The 19,042-nt window shown below is 36.0% G+C and overlaps 1 protein-coding gene across 1 annotated transcript; it reads left to right on the top strand.

Moving 5' to 3' along the window:
- The first annotated feature begins 497 nt into the window (after positions 1 to 497).
- Positions 498 to 18,393, top strand: LOC106880889 (TBC1 domain family member 7). The gene is made up of 6 exons (XM_014931042.3): positions 498 to 961; positions 12,504 to 12,688; positions 13,492 to 13,632; positions 14,867 to 15,012; positions 15,427 to 15,556; positions 16,568 to 18,393. Exons 1-6 carry the CDS (start codon positions 766 to 768, stop codon positions 16,634 to 16,636), a joined length of 867 nt encoding a protein of 288 aa, XP_014786528.1. The 5' UTR covers positions 498 to 765; the 3' UTR covers positions 16,637 to 18,393.
- The last annotated feature ends 649 nt before the right edge of the window (positions 18,394 to 19,042 follow it).

Below are 19,042 nucleotides of genomic sequence, written 5' to 3'. Positions count from 1 at the left end.
TTCACTTTTTCCCCTCTCTCTGTCTCTGCCTTTCTCTGTCGCTTTGTTTCTGTATCTCTCACTCACTCTGTCACTGCCTCTCTCTGTCACTCTGCTTCTGCCTCTCTATAGCTCTTCCTCTCCCTCACTTTATCACTGCCTCTCTCTGTCACTGTCCTCTACCTCTCTCTCTCTTTGTTTCTGTCTTTGTCACTCTCTTCTTCCCCCTCTTTCACTCTTAGTCTCTTTCTTTTTGCTTACCCTCTCTTCATCTATATTTTTTCATTTCTCTTTTGTCTTTCTCTCGCTTTCGCTTTTGTCAATATTGTTTCTTTTCAATCACATCGTATTTATGCGCCGGAAAAATTTTTATGAATGCACCCATTTGAATTAAATTCAAGAAATGTAGAAAACATCGTTATTATTTATACAGACGAAATTAATCAACTTATAACTAAAGAAGAAGACAGCCTATAATTGATTTTATACGAAAGTAAAAAGGCTGCTACATCAATTCTGACAAACGTTGTGCGGAAACTTGCTGGAACCATGAATGAAGTGCTCGCTGCGAAAATAATAATAAATCGAAAGGTGGCACAGAAAATTTGGCTTTCTCTTTAAACACTGCGCCATATCGACGCATCAGTTCTTCAACTAATTGATTGATTTCGATTACACACACATACACACACATATATATATACATACATATATATATATAATATTGTATATAAATCTTATTACGGACTTTGAAATCTGGTTTCTACGAGCTGTTATTTCCTCACCATGGCAGACGAAAAGGATCGAAATTTCCGCGTGTATTTCTATAATAAATTTGGCATGTCCGCTGCAGTGGAATCGAAGAAGTACATCGAGTCTTTTCTCAAGGAAGAACGTGTCGACATAGAGAAATTAAAACTGTTCGTGTTGAAATTTCCTTTACCCTCAGTCTATAGACTCGATGTTTGGAAAGTTCTACTCGGTAGGTTGTTTATTTTCTGGAGGAAGCTTTTAAAGAAACCTGTTGTTTTTGTAACGTTCATTCATTCACTGCTGTTTGTTTATATTCATTTTATGCTGAGATGATGAGGCTTGTTTCTTTTACCATCACCTCTTTCTACCCTTCTCTCCCGTTTCGCTGCATATAAATGATGGTGGTATATACGCCGCGTATCTCTACGTATTACTGATGGTTTTATATATATATATATATATATATACACACACACATATAATATATATATATATATAGTGTGTGTGTAAATTGTTCCTTGTAGTTGTTTATTTCATTATTTCATTAAGGATATAAAGTTTTTTTTAGCTAATGGCATGGTAAGTTGGATGTTTACGGCATCAATATTTATGTATCAATATATATATATATATATATATATTGATACATAAATACACACACATATATATACATATAAATGCATGCATATATATACATATATATGTAATCATATATATATATATATGTGTATATATGTATGCATATATATACATGCATATATATACATGTATATGTATGCATATATATATGTATGCATATATATATGTACATGTATGCATATATATATATGTATATGTATGCATATATATACATGTATATGTATATATATGTATATATATGTATATACATGTATATGTATATATATGTATATATATGTATATATTTTATATACATGTATATATTTTTATATACATGTGATTTATTTATATATGTATATATATATGCATGTATATGTATATTTATATACATATATGTATATTTATATACATGTATGTATATATACACATATGAATATATACATGAATATATATATTTATATGCATATATATATAGGTATATATTTATATGCATATATATAGGTATATATTTATATGCATACATATATATATATTTATATATATTTATATGCATATATATCGAAATACATGTTTAAAGCAAATTTTAGCCTTGTCATTTTTCTGTTTGTTTGTTTTTTTTTCTTTCAAAGAAAACACCTCTTCGGTTTTGTAAGTCATTTTATTCCGACATAACAACAACAGCAATAAATATTTCTTTTATTGGCCACAAGAACCCAAGACGTTGGGCTCGGGTCAAAGGCGAAATGGCGAAGAAAACGACAAACAAGTGAATTACATGGAGTAAAAAACGGCGAGATCCACCATAACAAAGCAATAAATATATAACCGTAGTAACACGAAAGAATCCTCCAAACTCCCCCGCCCAAATGGTGCCTGGGCAACTGCATAAAGTAATTCCGGGCTCTCCATACAGAACCCTGTTATTACCTTGGTACTCTGAAAGCAGGTACCTCCTTCCAGTTGTTGCTACCAACCTACTTGCTGCATAAGTTTACGGTAGGGCTGTTTAGCCAAGCAAATGTATCATTCTTATCAAACCTTTCATAAAATATATTTGAGGCAAGGGCCCCTCCCTCTACCCTCACTCTTATCTTCAAGTGGTTCTTGAAGAAAATGATTAAGATTTCAATTATAACGAAGAACGGTGATGATATGGAGGTGAAGGATGACTAGTTTCCTTTTTCTTCTTCTTTTTCCTAGGTAAGTACAAGGCCAACAACTGCTGTTGGTGGCTGCGTAGTCAGTTTAAGAGATCGCGTTTTATTTCTACAATTGTTATGTTAACCCTTAAGGGATGAAACCCAAACGAAATTTCAACTCAAATTTATAATTATCTGAACTGATGTATACACACACACACACACACACACACACACACACACACACACACACACATTTGTATATATAAATGTATGTATGTATATATATATAGGCAATATATGTGTATATATGTATAAAGAGATAGGTATATATATATGTGTGTGTGTATGTATGTATGTATGTATGTATATGAATATGTATATATTTGTATATATATGTATATCCATATATATGTGTGTGCATATATTTATATATATATATATATATATATGTACATATATATATATATATATATATAAATTCAGTGATAATGTGTGTATATACATATATATATATAAATTCAGAAGAGTGGAACAACAAGGCACCAATATTTATAGGGCTTTATTTTGCTGGAAATTAATACATTTGTATTGAAATATTTTCATTGATATATATATATATATATATATATATGTATGAATCTCCCGCTATCTACGTGGCCCTAGCCCACCTTTTGGTACAATAATAAAGAATAGCAAGAATGCTAAGAATGGAAAGGATTTTCGCTTATTTGTCGTTGTTTGTGATGTAATGTCACTGTTGGGCGGTGGGGGAGACAGGTTGTAATGTTATAACTGATATTGCAGCGATGGTGGTGGTGGTGGTGGTGTTATTGATGTGGTTGGTTGTTTATGGTGGTGGTGATGTTGGTGTGGATAGTAAATATAATAGGGGGCAGGAGAAGTGGGAACGGATGGATGGGGTTGGCATTATTGATACTTCGTTGATGATATGATGTTGATATCAGCAGTGATTTTTCTGTGGTTTTGGCAATGATAAAATGGTGCTGGTGTTTTGTTTTAAAGTGTTATTGTGGTGGGAGCGATAGCGAATTATGATGGTGTTGATTTGATGTTGATCAAGATTTTTTTTATATGCGATTCTGATTGTGATGTTATTGTGAAATTGTAATATTCGTGATAATGTTGGTGTTCGTGCTGGTATTGTTGTTGTTGTTGGTAGTGATGATGTTACGAAGTCAGTGTTTGTAATAGCGACAGAGATAAAGTATGTTGGTGCTGTTATTTATTGATACAGGCTGTGATTTATATATACACATATATATATCTCTATATTGCGGTGATGATAATGGAACGAACGTGTGGTTGAAATCTGATGTTCTCGATGCTATGGCGATCGTAGGCGATGTGATGTTACTGTCGGTGGGTGTGCGGTATTCCGATGCTATGATTGTCGTATTGGAATTACTTGTTGTAGTTGTAGGATGGCTGTGGTGGTGATGCGAGTGATGATGCTAAAGATGGAATGGTAGTCTGTTGTGTTTTTTGGAGTATTTAATGATATTAAAGCGGTGGAATGCAGATTTGTTCGAACGTCGATATTTACTTTCAGCCCTTTACAGTCTGGGTTCTAATTCCACCGAAGTCGATTTCGTCTTTCAGCCTTCTGGTAGGCGGAGGAGGGGTCATAAAATAAGTACCATCACGTACAGGGCTCAATCTAATCTACTAATCCCTCCCTCAAAATTTGTAGCTTTATGCGTATTTTGTTTTTTTTACTGCTTTTTTTAATTATTATTATTGGCAGAATCGGTTGAGCGTCGTGCAAAATTCATTGTAGTATTATTTAGTTGCGTCCCTTCGTGTTCTGAAGTTCGAACACCGCCACAGTCAACTTTGATTTCATCTCTCCGAGGTCGTTAAAATACAATATCGATCGAGTACTGAGATCGATCTGATCGACTGCAGCCTCCTCTCCCAGATTTTGTGACCTTGTACTTATGTCATACATCATTATTTATCGTTTACCGTAAATTGATAGACAGCGACAGAATTGTAGAGACGGTTGAGCATTGAATTAAATACCTAAGTAATTTCATGACTAAATTCAGAGTTACACTTTCGCCGAGTGTGACCTTGTCTTCATCTTTGGAGTCGATTTTCTCGATTAATAATGCACACCCGCCCCCATCTGCAAATGTAAAAACTTGTATCAATGTAAAAAAAAATATATATAGGTAACAATAGTGATGATGTTGGTTGCACAAGTGTTTATTTTCATAATATTTGGTGGTGGCAATGGTGAGAAATTGTTCAAAATAGTTATATATAATTTTTTTTAAAAAAACATATTTGGAAGTAGGAATCAATTAAGATTGTTCCTCTAGTTTTTTTTTTCTAGTTATATCTGGAGTGCAGCAGAGCAGCCTTTGTGGGGGCTAATGAATAATGAGTCCGATGTGTATTCGTTCAATCGCCCTATTTATTCAACTGCTCCTTCGTTAAATCCCTAACTTCACTGAATTGCCTGGCTCTCGTGACCATCACACAGCACATATATCAAACTTCCCACCACAGGAATGTTATATATCTTCTCTCTTTTTTTATTTTTTTTATCATGTTATTTGACGGTTGTTGCTTCTTGTTTTGCTGGTTTGCAAACTCATGGTGATAAGACAATCCAGAGGAACAGAAACAACTTGCACTTGTAGAAACCACCTACTCTTCTTGCAGAAAGCAGCTGCATTCATTGTAAAAGTCTAATGTAGATGCTGCAGAAGCCAGATGCACTTGTTGTAAAAGCCAGATGCACTTGTTATAAAAGCCAGATGCACTTGTATTCCTGGATGATCGGGTGGAACTCCTGTTTGTTCCATTGCTCCAAAAAGTGCCCAAAATCTAGCCAAAGGAATATTATAGTCAATTCTCTCTTAATTTATATCAATGATTTGCCACAGCTAAAAAATTTATACAGATGCATACTTATACATCTGCTTATAGAAATTCGGCCAGTATAAACCTAAACGTTGATCAAAAGCAGTGATTCTCAACCGGGGCCCATATAAGATTTTTGGGGGTCCATAATAATAAATAGGAGATCCACAATAGTATTTTAAGAGCCCCTGAAAAAAAATGCTTTAGATGAATGTATTGCAAGAAACAGCTAGGTTTCTTTGTCTAACATTTTCCATAGTTCAACCTACACAAGTTAATGTGTGGAAAATGAAATAGAAGTTTTGAAAGAAGTTTCTATGAAACTAGTTTTTAAACATCAAATGGCGATGGGGATCCACCAGAATAAAATAGTAATCAAAGGGGTCCCAGTCCATAGGTAAAAAAAAAAATGGTTGATCTATAGTGAATGTGCTCATGGGTTGCAGGGGTGTAGTTTTCTTTGGCTGTGAAAAAAGATTTTCGATTTTACATCTTGATTTAGGAAATGTTAATACTTAAACCTTTTTCTTGAATGAGACTGAAATCCCAACTGTTTAGAACAGCTCTGACCTAGGAATTATTGTACTTTGCGATTTGAAGTTTTTTATGCTAAATTCACCGTGAAAGGTTTTTTAATGATGCATTTGATTTAGCTCTTTTACGGTCACGAAACAAAACTTTTTGTTTAAAATGTTTGAAACATATCCTTACTCAACTGAAGTATGGCCTGAAATTTGGAGTCCTTGTTAAAATATCTTGATTACTTTCCTAGCGCAACATCCTTTTACTCATTTGGCCTTGGTAAATTTTTTCAACCAGATCGTTTAAAATATTTTAAAACTTGAATCTTTTGAAGATGAATAAAAATAGACCAAATTTTCTTTTAATTCAAACGATTTATTGGTTATCTCACAAAATATTAATGAATTTTCCGTGACTACAAATTGTAATACGAAAGGTCATTCTGAAAAGACTTCTTAAATGCTCCAAACTGGATATATTTAAATATTTTTTACTTTCTACACAGTACTCTCCATAGAGACTAAACTTTCAGAACGTCTGGTAATGATAAATATATAGTTGAAGGATTTAACAAATGCCTTTCTTTTGGAAATGTTTGTCAGCCCTGATCAAGTAGTTCTATGATGAAAGGCATTGCATATATGACCATCATAATTTTTAAGGTATATTATACCAAGTAGCTCTCCTACTGTATTGTTGAGGAGCAAAGCAACGATGTGGGGGGGGGGGTCTTGTTTTTTCATCTATGACACACTGTATAAGGCGCTAAAATGTTAGACACCAGCTCTTTGAAAAAAATAAGTTTACATGTACTGAAATCGTTTTAAAACAGAGATTGTCGTACGCATTGCACTTTGCAGCAAAGAGATAGACATGCTCTTGTGTGGGGCATTAAATAACAGTCAAGTTTTCTAAATATCATGACATATTACGACTCGCCTCAAAAAACTCGCGGTCAGTGGTTGAAAATGTCTGATGTAGTTTGTACTTTATGGGAGATTTTGGCTCTTATTTCTTAAAGGTAATGTAGATGGAGGTAGATAGAATATGATATTTGTGTTACCCACTTAATGTCATTTGGAGAGGTGGTGATAATATTGGAGCTAGTTATTGTTTAGCACCAGTTCAATCCTGATCGTGACATTCTACCCAGGACCACCCTGTCCGTTTAGGGAGGGACGTGTGTGCGTGTTCTGCATTTATAGAAGACGGTAAGATGTTATTCAAGGGAGATTTGGTTGCTATTTCCAGCATGCTGAATCACCTAAAAGCACCTTTGTTGGCTCGGCTGGTAGCCTAGGTTGATCCTTAGCGAGTCAATCTCGGATCAAGAATATTCCCACCATGATCGATCTGTTTTATTTTTCAAGGAGTACACTATCCAATGTCCTTCCATTTTTTCTTTAATGACAGTAAAGTGTGATCCAAGAAATATTTAACTGTTACTTTGTACATGTCAGCTTCGGTACTGTTTCGGTGTTAGTATCATTAGAACGATGTTAGTGGTTGGTATTCATGTTACAGTCTTAACGCTAATGTTGCTTTAGTGTAAATGGTGGTAGTTTTATCATATAACGACATTAGTAAATGTTTGTTTGTTTTCATGATGATAGTGTTGTGCACATGGCAGTGGTAGTAATGGCATTTGCGATACCTTAAGCATAACAATGAATTTAATGATGGTGATGGTGCTTCTTAAATCCCAACCCTCCCTTGTTTTTCTGTTGTCCTAAATGTTTTCGCGACCCTTGTGGCCAAAAAAATTATTATTATTATTGAGTGAGAGAGCAGGGTATGCCATCAAAGCGACACTGGGGTAAAATATACGAATCCCATTATACCCATCATGACTACCTGTCTGATAAGGGCATTGTTATTATTATTATTATTATTATTATTAAAGGCTGTGAACTAGTAGAATTGTTAGCACGCCGGACAAAATCCGCAGCACGGCATTTCGTCCGTCTCTACGTTCTGGGTCCGAGAATTCCGCCGAGGTCCACTTTACCTTTCATCCTTTCGGGGGTCGATGAGAAAAATATGTACCTGCCGAGTACAGGAGTTCGATGTAATCGCCCCCCCCCCCGCCTCCTCCGAAATTACTGGCCTTGTGCCAAAAATTTGAAACCACCACCATCATTATTATTGTTATTGTTGTTGATAACGATGTTATTTGGTGGTGATAGCAACGTTGAGGCGATGTCAGTGTTGTTTTGTTTGGTGATGTTGTTAAGGATAATGGTGTGATGGTTGTTGTTGGTTGTGAAGAGAAGGATGTTGCAGATGATGTTGATGGTGTTATTGGTGTAGTTATTGTCATGATGGTAGTGTTTATGTGTTCTTGTCGTCAGTGGTCGTCAAGATGGTAGTGATGGCGACGATTATGTTGGTGTTGCTTCTTCTACTGCTGCTGCAGTCGGTGTTGAGGTGCGCATTAGAATATCTCTCTCCATCAGAAGTGTTTCCTGCCACACTATCGATCTGGCACTGGCTGTTAACCCAACTGCTTCAGTAAACAACCCAACACCCATATACTTCACCGTCTCTGTGACAAGGAACATTCTTTGCAGTTTTGGCAGCAGCCAAACTTACCTTTAAATCACACCCAACCGTCTTTAATAAAGGGCGCAGCAATGTAGCATATGAATGTGTGTGCGAGGATATATATATATATATATATATATATAAATATATATATACATTCGACTAAAAATTCTTCAACGTGGTGCTCCAGCATGACCGCAGTCTAAAGACTGAAACAAGTAAACGACAAAAGAAGATATATATATATATATATATATATATATATATATATATATATATATATATATATATATATATATATATAAAGGGTGTCCACAAAGTCTGGGTACATGGGGATTAATACATACTTTAAGAAATTATTATTTCTTATATTTAATTGTTTATGTTATGATTTTATTTACTCCATGTACCCAGACCTTGTGGACACTCTGTATGTATGTATATATATATATATATGATATCTTCTTTTGTTGTTTACTTGTTTCAGTCTTTAGACTGCGGTCATGTTGGAGCAACAACGTTGAAGAATTTTTAGTCGAATGTACGTACCGACCCCAGTACCTATTTTTTATAAGCCTGGTACTCATTCTGTCCGACTCTTTTGCAGAACCGCTAAGTTACTGGGACGTAAACATACCAACACCGGTTGGGGGTGCAAACACAGACACAAAGACACACACACACACACATATATATAAACGTATACATGTATACGACGAGCTTCTTTCAGTTTCCCTCTGCCAAATCTACTCACAAGGCTTTGGTCAGTCCGTGGCTATAGTAGCAGACACTTGCCCAAGGTGTCATATGGTTGGGAAGTGTCTTACCACACAGTCACACCTACACACGCACGCACACACACACACACACACACACACACACACACACACACACACACACACACACATATATATGGTCACAACTGGAATTCCTTCAGTTTGGTGTTTGCTCAATCAGAGCTTACCTGGGTCTAAACAACGATTTCTTCCTTTTAACCCAGTGGTTTTCAACCAGGGTCCATATGGCCCTTAGGGTCCATATTAGATTTTGGGGATCCACAATAGTATTTTAAGGGCCCCTGAAAAAATTTTGCATTAGATGTATGTATTGCAAGAAACAGCTAGGTTTCTTTCTCTAACATTTTCCATAGTTAATGTGTGAAGAACAAAATAGGAATTTTGAAAGGAGTTTCTATGAAACTAGTTTTTAAACATCAAATGGCGATGGGGTCCACCAGAATAAAATAGTAATCAAAGGGGTCCCAGTCCATAGGTAAAAAAAAAAATGGTTGAGAATCCCTGTTTTAACCCTTTTAGCATTCATATTATTCTGTCAGTGAAGGTGCATGGCTCAGTGGTTAGAGTGTCGATCTTACAACCATGAGGTTGTGAGTTCGAATCCTGGACCGGGCTGTGTGTTATGTTCTTGAGCAAGACACTTTATTTCACGTTGCTCCAATTCACTCAGCTGTAGAAATGAGTTGCGACATCACAGGTGCCAAGCTGTATCGGCCCCTTTGCCTTGGATAACATCAGTGGAGAGGGGAGGCGAGGCTAGTATGCATGGGCAATTGCTGGCCTTCAACAAACAACCTTGCCCAGACTTGTGCCTCGGAGGGTAACATTCCAGGTGCAATCCCATGGTCATTCATGACCGAAGGGGATCTCTGTATTCTGTCAATGAAATGTGTATTTATTAACTATGTTGTATCTGGTAGCTTTCAGATTTCGATGATGTGATGATTTATTTCTAGGATGACATTGTCGGGTGGGTGTGAGAGGTCAAATCTGGCTAGTTTGAACATAAAACTGGTAGAATGTGTGTGTGTGTCTTTGTGTCTGTGTTTCTCCCATCCACCACCACCACCACCATTTAACAACTGATGTTGGGTTTTTTACACTCCCGTAACTTAGCAGTTCAGCAAAAGAAGCTGATAGAATAAATGCCAGTCTTTAAAAAGAAAATAAATATTAGGGTTCATTCAGTCAACAAAAATTCAGGGCAGTGCCCCTGCATGGCTGCTGTCTAATGACTGAAACAAGTAAAAGATAAAATAAGTGTGTGTGTGTGTGTGTGTGTGTGGACTGAATTACTTTTCCATGTGACTCATACCTCAGGTCTGATGATTGCAGTGATGCCAAAAATATAATGCTCAAGTCCAGTCACGAGCAATAAAAATTTGGTTTCTATTAATAAATGAATACACCGTACAACGTGTATTGAGTGCTTTTGTTAATAAAAAATAAAAAAAAGAAGGGGATGAAAATATTTTACTCCATCAACAAAAGAGGAAGAAAAGTACTTGGTCCCTGTTCTGAAAGTGTATTTATTTAAACTGAATGCCCATGTTTATCTTAAGATGGCCAAATGAAATTTCAAAAATAAAAGCAGAAAAAAAAAAACGGGCAAAAAACAGTGAGTTGTACTTTTTACCTGTTTAGTGAGTTGTACACTCAACCTGTATACGTACCTATGTGATTGTATGCTTAAATGAATGTGGGGTTATTACAACTCACTTGCTAAACAAGGTGTAGGAGTAGCTGTGTGGTAAGTAGCTTGCTTACAAACCACATGGTTTTGGGTTCAGTCCCACTGCGTGGCACGTGGCACCTTGGACAAGTGTTTTCTACTATAGCCTCGGGTCAACCAAAGCCTTGTGAGTGGATTTGGTAGACAGAAACTGAAAGGAGTCCATCATAAATATATATATATATATGTATGTATGTATATGTGTGTGTGTTTGACCTCCCCAACATTGCTTGACAACCGATGCTGAATTTTTGGGGGAGGGGCTCAGTTGATTAGATTGACTCCCAGTACGCAACTGGTACTTAATTCATCGACCCCGAAAGGATGAAAGGCAAAGTCAACCTCGGCAGAATTTGAACTCAGAAAATAAAGACGGACGAAATGCCACTAAGCATTTTGCCCCATCATGCTAATGTTTCTGCTAGCTTGATGCCTTAATGCACGGTTAATTAATAACAAAACAATGTGAACAACAAGCATTACATTTGACAGAGTAGTCTGAACATATATTGGTTTCACACTTTAGTATATGACTGGCAATTTTGCAGGAGCAGGGTAAGTTGATTACATTGACTTCCCTGTTCAACTAGTGCTTATTTTATCAATTCTGAAAGGACAAATTCAACCACAGTGGAATTTGAACTCAGAGCATAGGGGCAGATAAAATACCACAAAGTATTTCCCTGGGCTTGCTAATGGTTCTGCCAGCTTTCTGCATTTACATTGATGATATATATTATGTGCTGTGATGTGTTGGCTAAAGTTATTTAATTAGGTCAGTAGATCATATAAGATTAAAAGTGCACCTTTTTCAGGACGCACCTATTTATATATCAACATGCTTAGAGAGAATATTTTGGAATGTATAAGTAAATCTTTTTTTTTTTTTTTGATAAAGATTAGATTTTTAGCCTTGCTGTGAAAAGCAAACACACTGTTTACACTACTTGCTTCAATGGGCAGGAAAAGTGGGGTTTGACCAGGGCCACATTATGACCCATAGAAGCCCTAAGCACTTACAAAGGTTTGGGCACCCCCATGTATATGCAATTCAAAATATAAACAATAATAAATCATAAAATAAATTTTTATTTTTCAAACTGAAACAAAACTAACAATAAGTTGGAGAATAATATTTATTTTTGTGTTTTTCCACTTCATTTATATTTGAAAAGTTTCGTACTTTTTTTAATTGCCAAGTCTTTGATCACATCCTCACTATGACACCATTTCTTTTGTGCCGTAAACCATTTACCATTTCTGTGGTGCCCTGCTTTCCTTGATGTCTTAAACATGTTCTTATTTTGCTTAATGGTTAATCCAACACTGGACTTAACTAACTTCTATTAATCATGGACCTTCATCATAGACATGTATCCACTTTAGCTCCCTGGAGAGATTAGCAGCTTATAACTATTTATAATGTATACAAACTCAGGTGAAACTAAACAGGTTCATGTATTAACAACTGATTCCAGTCACATTTATGGTAATATTATCATGTATTCTGATTCTTAATTCCAGGTGTGTGGCCAGCAGAGCGATCCCTTCATAAATATGCTCAAGATGCTCGAAGACAAACCTACACAAATCTCTTCGATGCTTTGAGGGTAATGGAAAGGGTAGATGATTCAACTCCATTACCTGAAGTATACCTGAAAATGCATTTGTTGAATGAAAACCTTTTGCCTTTGGAAGACAAAAACCTGGTAAAAAAATTCTTTTTAGTATACAGCCATTAACATTTTATACATGTACCTTATGAAATTGTTTCACATGATGCTAACAGCAAGTACCACCCTCATATCAGATTTAACCCTTTATCATTTTAACCAGCCATATCTGGCCCAAATATTCCATCTGTTTTATTTGTGTTCAAACTGACCACATCTGGCCTCTTGAAGCTACCCTACAATGTCTTCTAAAAATAAACAATCACATACCAACGTCTCCTTCATTGGACACTAAACTCGGCTTGCGAAGACCTGTTGGAGCAATTGAAAGCAAAATCGTGATGGCACCCATACCAGTGGAGCGCTAAGAGCACCGTCCGAGTGTGATTGTTGCCAAAAGTGATAAACAAAAATGGTAGAGGAAGAATAGAGCTGCAAAATATAAAGCAAATAACATTAGAAAAGATTAACCCTTTAGAATTACGATTATTCTGTCAAATGTAAAGCATATTTATTCACATCGTTTTGAATTTATCCTGCATTATCTCATAGCTTTGAGATTTTGATTAAGTGACCATATATTTTTTAAGCTAACATTGTAGGGTAGGTGTGAAAGGCTGGATCTGGCCACTTTGAACATAAAACAGGAAGAATATTTTGGCTGGATCTGGCCAGTTTATATGTACATGGGAAACTCCCACCCCACCCACACCAGAAATAAAACCAATTTTTCTAAGAATCCAATACAATAAATATTTGAATTTGAAGACTAATTTGTCACATATTTTACTTTTTGATTTTGTGTCTTTAAATAATTGCTTTAACCTTTGTCATTTTAGATGATTCCTTTGCAAAATAGAACATTCTGCTCCATGTCCTCTGCTGTGATTAATTTAACTAATGATCCAATTGATCAATTTTGGATAACTGCACAGTTCTATCGACATGTCCAAAAATGCACAGACCAATTAGAATTGCTGGTAAGATTCATTCAAAACCTGATCTCGTTTCCCATTGTTTTGGATTTTGCTGTTTGTTGTTGTTTGAGGTAACTCCGCACCACACCATCCCCAACCCCAAATCAGCTCAGATTGATCGAGTTGACCTGGAAACAGATGAGAGTTGATGACAGGAAGGGCATCTGGCCATAGAAATTCTGTCTTAATGAATTCCGTCTGACTGATGCAAGCATGGAAAAATGGACATTATAATAATAATGTCGATGATGATGATTTATGGTTGAACATTTTTTGTATTTAGAGAAATTCAATGGTTATAAGGTTACATTGGATTACTACATTTAGCTATGGTGTTATACCTCTGAATAGAGACAATGCTCTTCTTGCTAGAGTTTTGTGGCTGGTTGCTAGTTCTAACTTCTTATTCACAGTTAGGTATTTAGTGTTAAAATGTGCTTCTAATTGAAAAAAAAAAAATCATTCTCAAACAAAAACTATCCCATTTTTGCTGAAGTATAAAATGCATTTAAAATTGCGAAAAAAAAGAAATTTTTTTTAACCTTTTAGCTTTTAAAGCAGCTCTTTCTGGTCAAAATATTCTACATGTTTTATGATCAAACTGGCCGGATCTAGCTTCTCGTGCCAACCCTACTTTATCATTCTGAAATTTAACAGTTACCTCTTCAAAATCTCATGGCTACAATGTTATGCATGATTAATACACAACAGAATAAATGAGTATTACTTTTGACTGAATAATGTGGATGCTTTAGGGTTAACCTACCTAGTTTTATCTTGTATAAATGTTGAATTATTATTTATTATTATGGCTGGGTTCCAGCCCAGGCGGCAGCAACAAAGTCCACCTGTCACACTTCTCAGTCCATCATCACTGCCTTGATGTCCTGGATACATTCCAGTCCAGTGTCTGCAATCAAGTTGTCAATGTGGGATGATGTTTTAAGAGTTCTTACATTACTATGAATTGGGTTCCACAAGACTAATTTGGATGCTTCCAGCTCAGGGTGGCACACACAGTGACCAGATAGTCACAGCCGTCTTTGCTTGATCTTCTCGTTAACTTTCGGCAGGTCTTGATAAAGGCATTCATTCGAAGCATCCATCTAGCCCACTTGATCATTTCTTTATCAGTGTCCATATTTCATTGTTGAATGTAAAATTCAACTGAATGTAAAATATAAAATTCAATTCCATCCAAGAACCAGCCCAAGGGAAATATTTTTACTCTTTACAGCCTGATGCAGTCTTATATTACCTGAAACTTGAAGAGGCCAATCCTAAGTTGTGTGAATTATTACAAGAACAGAGTATTGCTATTCCATTATCAGAATGGTTCCAGTCTTGTTTTGCTGGAGTTTTACCGGAGTCTTCATTTGAACGGTATGCTATTAATTTCTTATATTATTATTATGATTATTATTAAAGGTGGCAAGCTGCCAGAATCAGTAGAATGCTGGACAAAATGTTTTGTGACATTTCATGTCTTTACAGTCCAAGTTTAAATTCCACGAAAGTTGACTTTGCTTCTCATCATTTTGAGGTTGATAAAATAAGTACCAGTTGAGCACTGGGGGTTGAAGAAATCGACTTACTCCTACCCCGATACTGCTAGCCTTGGGACAAAATTCGAAACCAAGGCTAGCAGTATCGGGGTAGCTTTTTAGCTTAAATAGTCCTGGGTGTATGTACTGGAAAGTCCAAAAAAATCATTATGTTTTATTATGATTACTATTATTATTTCATTCTTTGCTATACACACCGTTTATGTTTCTCTTGAAATTTTTTATTGAACAGGATATGGGATAAAGTGATTGGTGGTCGATGTATGGTCCTTGTCTATGTTGCTGTTTCTATCTTCATCATATTCCAACAGCCTTTATTAAATATGAAAAATTCTCAAGAAGCCTCAGAATATTTCAAAAAGGTAAGCCATTACCAATTTTTCTGGAGGTGGAGAGTTTTCTTTTTCTAATTTTATTTTATTGTTGTCTCTAGAAATTTTGAATCAATTATAGATTAATTATGGATTCTACGATTCTATGTTTCTGAGATGAAGAATCTGTATTATGTATATTGCTTATGTTTGTCTGACTTGAGTCCTCATCTTGATTATTGCTTTCACTATGCTTTGGCTGTTGCGTACTCCAGCCTTCTTCAGATGTCTTCTGTTGAACTTGGTTATTGTATTGGAATCTGGAACCTATTCTGGGTTCAAAATTCCAAACAACCAACTCTTGCTCTCTTCCTTTCCCTCTCGTCCTCTTTCTCTCTCTCTCTCTCTCTCTCTCTCTCTCTCTCTCTCTCTCTCTCTCTCTCTCTCTCTCTCTCTCTCCCTTTCTCTGGCTGGGTAATCATGTACCTCCTCTGCAGCAAGACATCTGTTTATGTCTCTCTGTCACATTCTAACCTTTCATCATCTGACACAAGATCACCTCCTCCAATGCTCCCTTCCCTCTCAGAGATTCCACGTCTTGCAAAGCTATTTGGTGAACCTGCCAACACAGGTGCCATGTAAAAAGTATCCAGTCCACTCTGTAAAGTGGTTGGCATTTGGGAAGGGCATCCAGCTGTAAAAAAACATGGCGTAGTGGTTAAGAGCGCAGGCTACTACCAAGATTCTGATTTGGATTCCAGGCAGTGACCTGAATAATAATAATAATAATAATAATAATAATAACATTGGAAAAATACCTTAGGAATGAAAACTCAGGTTTGAAATTCTCCTATGACACCTGATGAAGGCTGGAGAGTATATCAGCCAAAACGTTGTGTTAACAACAAACAAGATGAGGACAAATATCCATCAAATGTAAATAATGTACAATTTAATTTTGTTGTTTTTTCTTGCTTTTTTTTCACTTTTGATTTACCAATATATATATATATATATATATATATATATATATATATATATATTGTTTGTTTGTTTTTCCAGATCTCGGTCAACAGTGGTGATGTGTTGGTAAACAAAGCATTGAGTCTGTTTCAAAAATACAGTACTTGAACTCATCGAACTTGACAAACAAAATGTTGTGCAATTGACAGAAAAGCTCCTCGCCTACCTACTGCTGCATTTTTGCTGAAATTTCTAGAGAGAAAATAAATCTTGAAACCCTTCGCCAAATCTCACAAATCCAATCCACCTACGAAGAAGAATTCTGTCATTGCAATTGGTCAAAACTTCGAAACACACCCTTTTTTGTGTGATTTATCATTCCACACCATTGGCTTCATCTCTGATCTCTCTTGCAGAAGATCACTTCTTGCAGACTAAAATTCAGCCACTGATTTAACGCTGGCATTGTCCATGTTTTCCCCCAAACCCCCACCACTAACATCCAATTTTTCTATCTGCTGACAAACTTGATGTGTTTTCTCTATCTCGCTCTCTCTGTATACACACACACACACACACACACACATATATAATGTGAGTGTGTATATATACTTTGTCTCTATATTCTGTTTTCCAATCTATCCAACCGTATTTTCCTCTTTCTCTCGCTCAGAAAAGGTAATATGTATTTCCTTTTCTGTGTTTCCCTAATTTCAAAACGATCTACAATACAAGATTTTGACCATAATTCATTAGCAATATTGTTGATCTAACTCCCCCTTCTTCCATTGTTTTCTTTTTGCTACTACTATGCTTCATCATTCTGTTTTGTTTTTTTTTCTCTTCCGTTTCTTTTCTGTCTTCCTACTTCGTTTTATATTCCCTTCATTTCATTCTCTTTTCCTTTTGTACCGTTTGCTTATAAGTCCACATTATCAAGCTCTTCAACGCGACATTTATCACACTCTGTAAATTCTACATTATCACACCGTTGACACGACGTTATCACACTTTGTTGACCCAGAGTTATCACACCTTGTTGAACCAGAGTTATCACACTTTGTTAATCTAATGTTATTGCACTACAACTGTCCCAGCCACCCTGCACTCTGTCGACTTGGTGTTATCACGCACACATACACTCAGTATAAAGCCTACTTTATTGGACAGTAAGGCCTGCAGTATATATAATACACATTGTGTAATCCCTTATATTATCACACACCGTAAAGCAAACATTATCACACCCAATGTTATTACTGAAAGTATCACACACTAAGCTATATGTGATTTCACATGGTAAAGCCTTCATTATCACAATTTATAAACTGTACACTATCGCACTCATGCATACAATATGAATTTAAATAATCTGACATCAATAATGTTCTCATCTCTCTCAAGTTTCACACTTAACACCCTCGCTCACTCACCTCTCTCTCTCTCTCTCTCTCTTTCTCCTAAAAGCCTGTCACTCCTTTCCCATCTATTTTCTGTTCCCTTTTCTCAGCTCTTTCTGGTTTTCTCTCTCGTTCCTTGTTCCATATCTTTGCCTCTGTTTTTCCCTTCCAGTCACACTCAAACCATCTCTTCTCTCACTAACTCACCCTCTTCTCTCCCTCTTCTTTCCCTCTCTCTCTCTCTCTCTGTGCCCCACTAACTTTATAACTTTATGTCATGTGACTTCAACAGTGTCAACAGTTTAACTCCGTCTTAATTCCTGCTGCTCAGTCCAGCTCCATCCACACACTAACTTACACACACACATATACATACATACATACACACATACATACACACACAGCTTTTCATTGATGAGCATTTAAAAAAAAAACAAAAAAATTATTTATTGATTTTTATGACCCTTTTTTTTTAAAATTTAATCTATTTATTTTCAAGATGAACGAAAACGAAACTTTACAAAATGTAACCCTTCTGCCATCTGGTGAGGCGAAAAAATGTTTTCACCAACCCTTCCTAACAGAAACAATGAAAAATCCTCACCACTTCTGCTTTCGTGAGAAAATGCCCACTCTCTTCCCTTAAAAATGAAAGAAAGAAAACAAAAAAATTGCTTTGAGACATATTATTGCCGTTTGGTTTTATTAATAGTGTTACCGCATTGGTCCTCTTCTTCTCTGCACAAGCTGCTTTCGTTTAAATGTTGTGGTTGTTGATGACAAAAATAGCCTGCTACTGTGCCTTGGTCTCCAATGCAAACTGGAAAACTATATTATATATTTTCACTGTGTTTTATTCTCTTTATAATTTTTTTTTTTTTTGGTTTTAAATTTTAGGCAGAACCCAGTTGAGCAGCAGGCTAAAACGCCTCGTGCTATTTTAGTCACATATTCTCTGTATGTTCCGAGTTCAAATCCCGCCAAGGTCAACTTTGCCTTTCATTCAGGGGTCGGGGTCGGGGGGTGGGGTAGTCCATAAAACAAAAAAGGAAGTACCAGTCAAGTACTAATAACGACATAATCAACTACACTCTCCCCCACTTACAATTTGTGGCCGAGTGCCTCCCTTATGAATCATCATCATCATCATCTTTATTATTATTATTATTATTAT

This window comes from Octopus bimaculoides, chromosome 11, assembly GCF_046866305.1.
Source record: "Octopus bimaculoides isolate indiv1 chromosome 11, ASM4686630v1, whole genome shotgun sequence".
Lineage (NCBI taxonomy): Eukaryota > Metazoa > Mollusca > Cephalopoda > Octopoda > Octopodidae > Octopus > Octopus bimaculoides.
The sequence above is the reverse complement of the archived record's forward strand: the minus strand, read 5'-3'. Positions and strand labels throughout refer to the sequence as shown.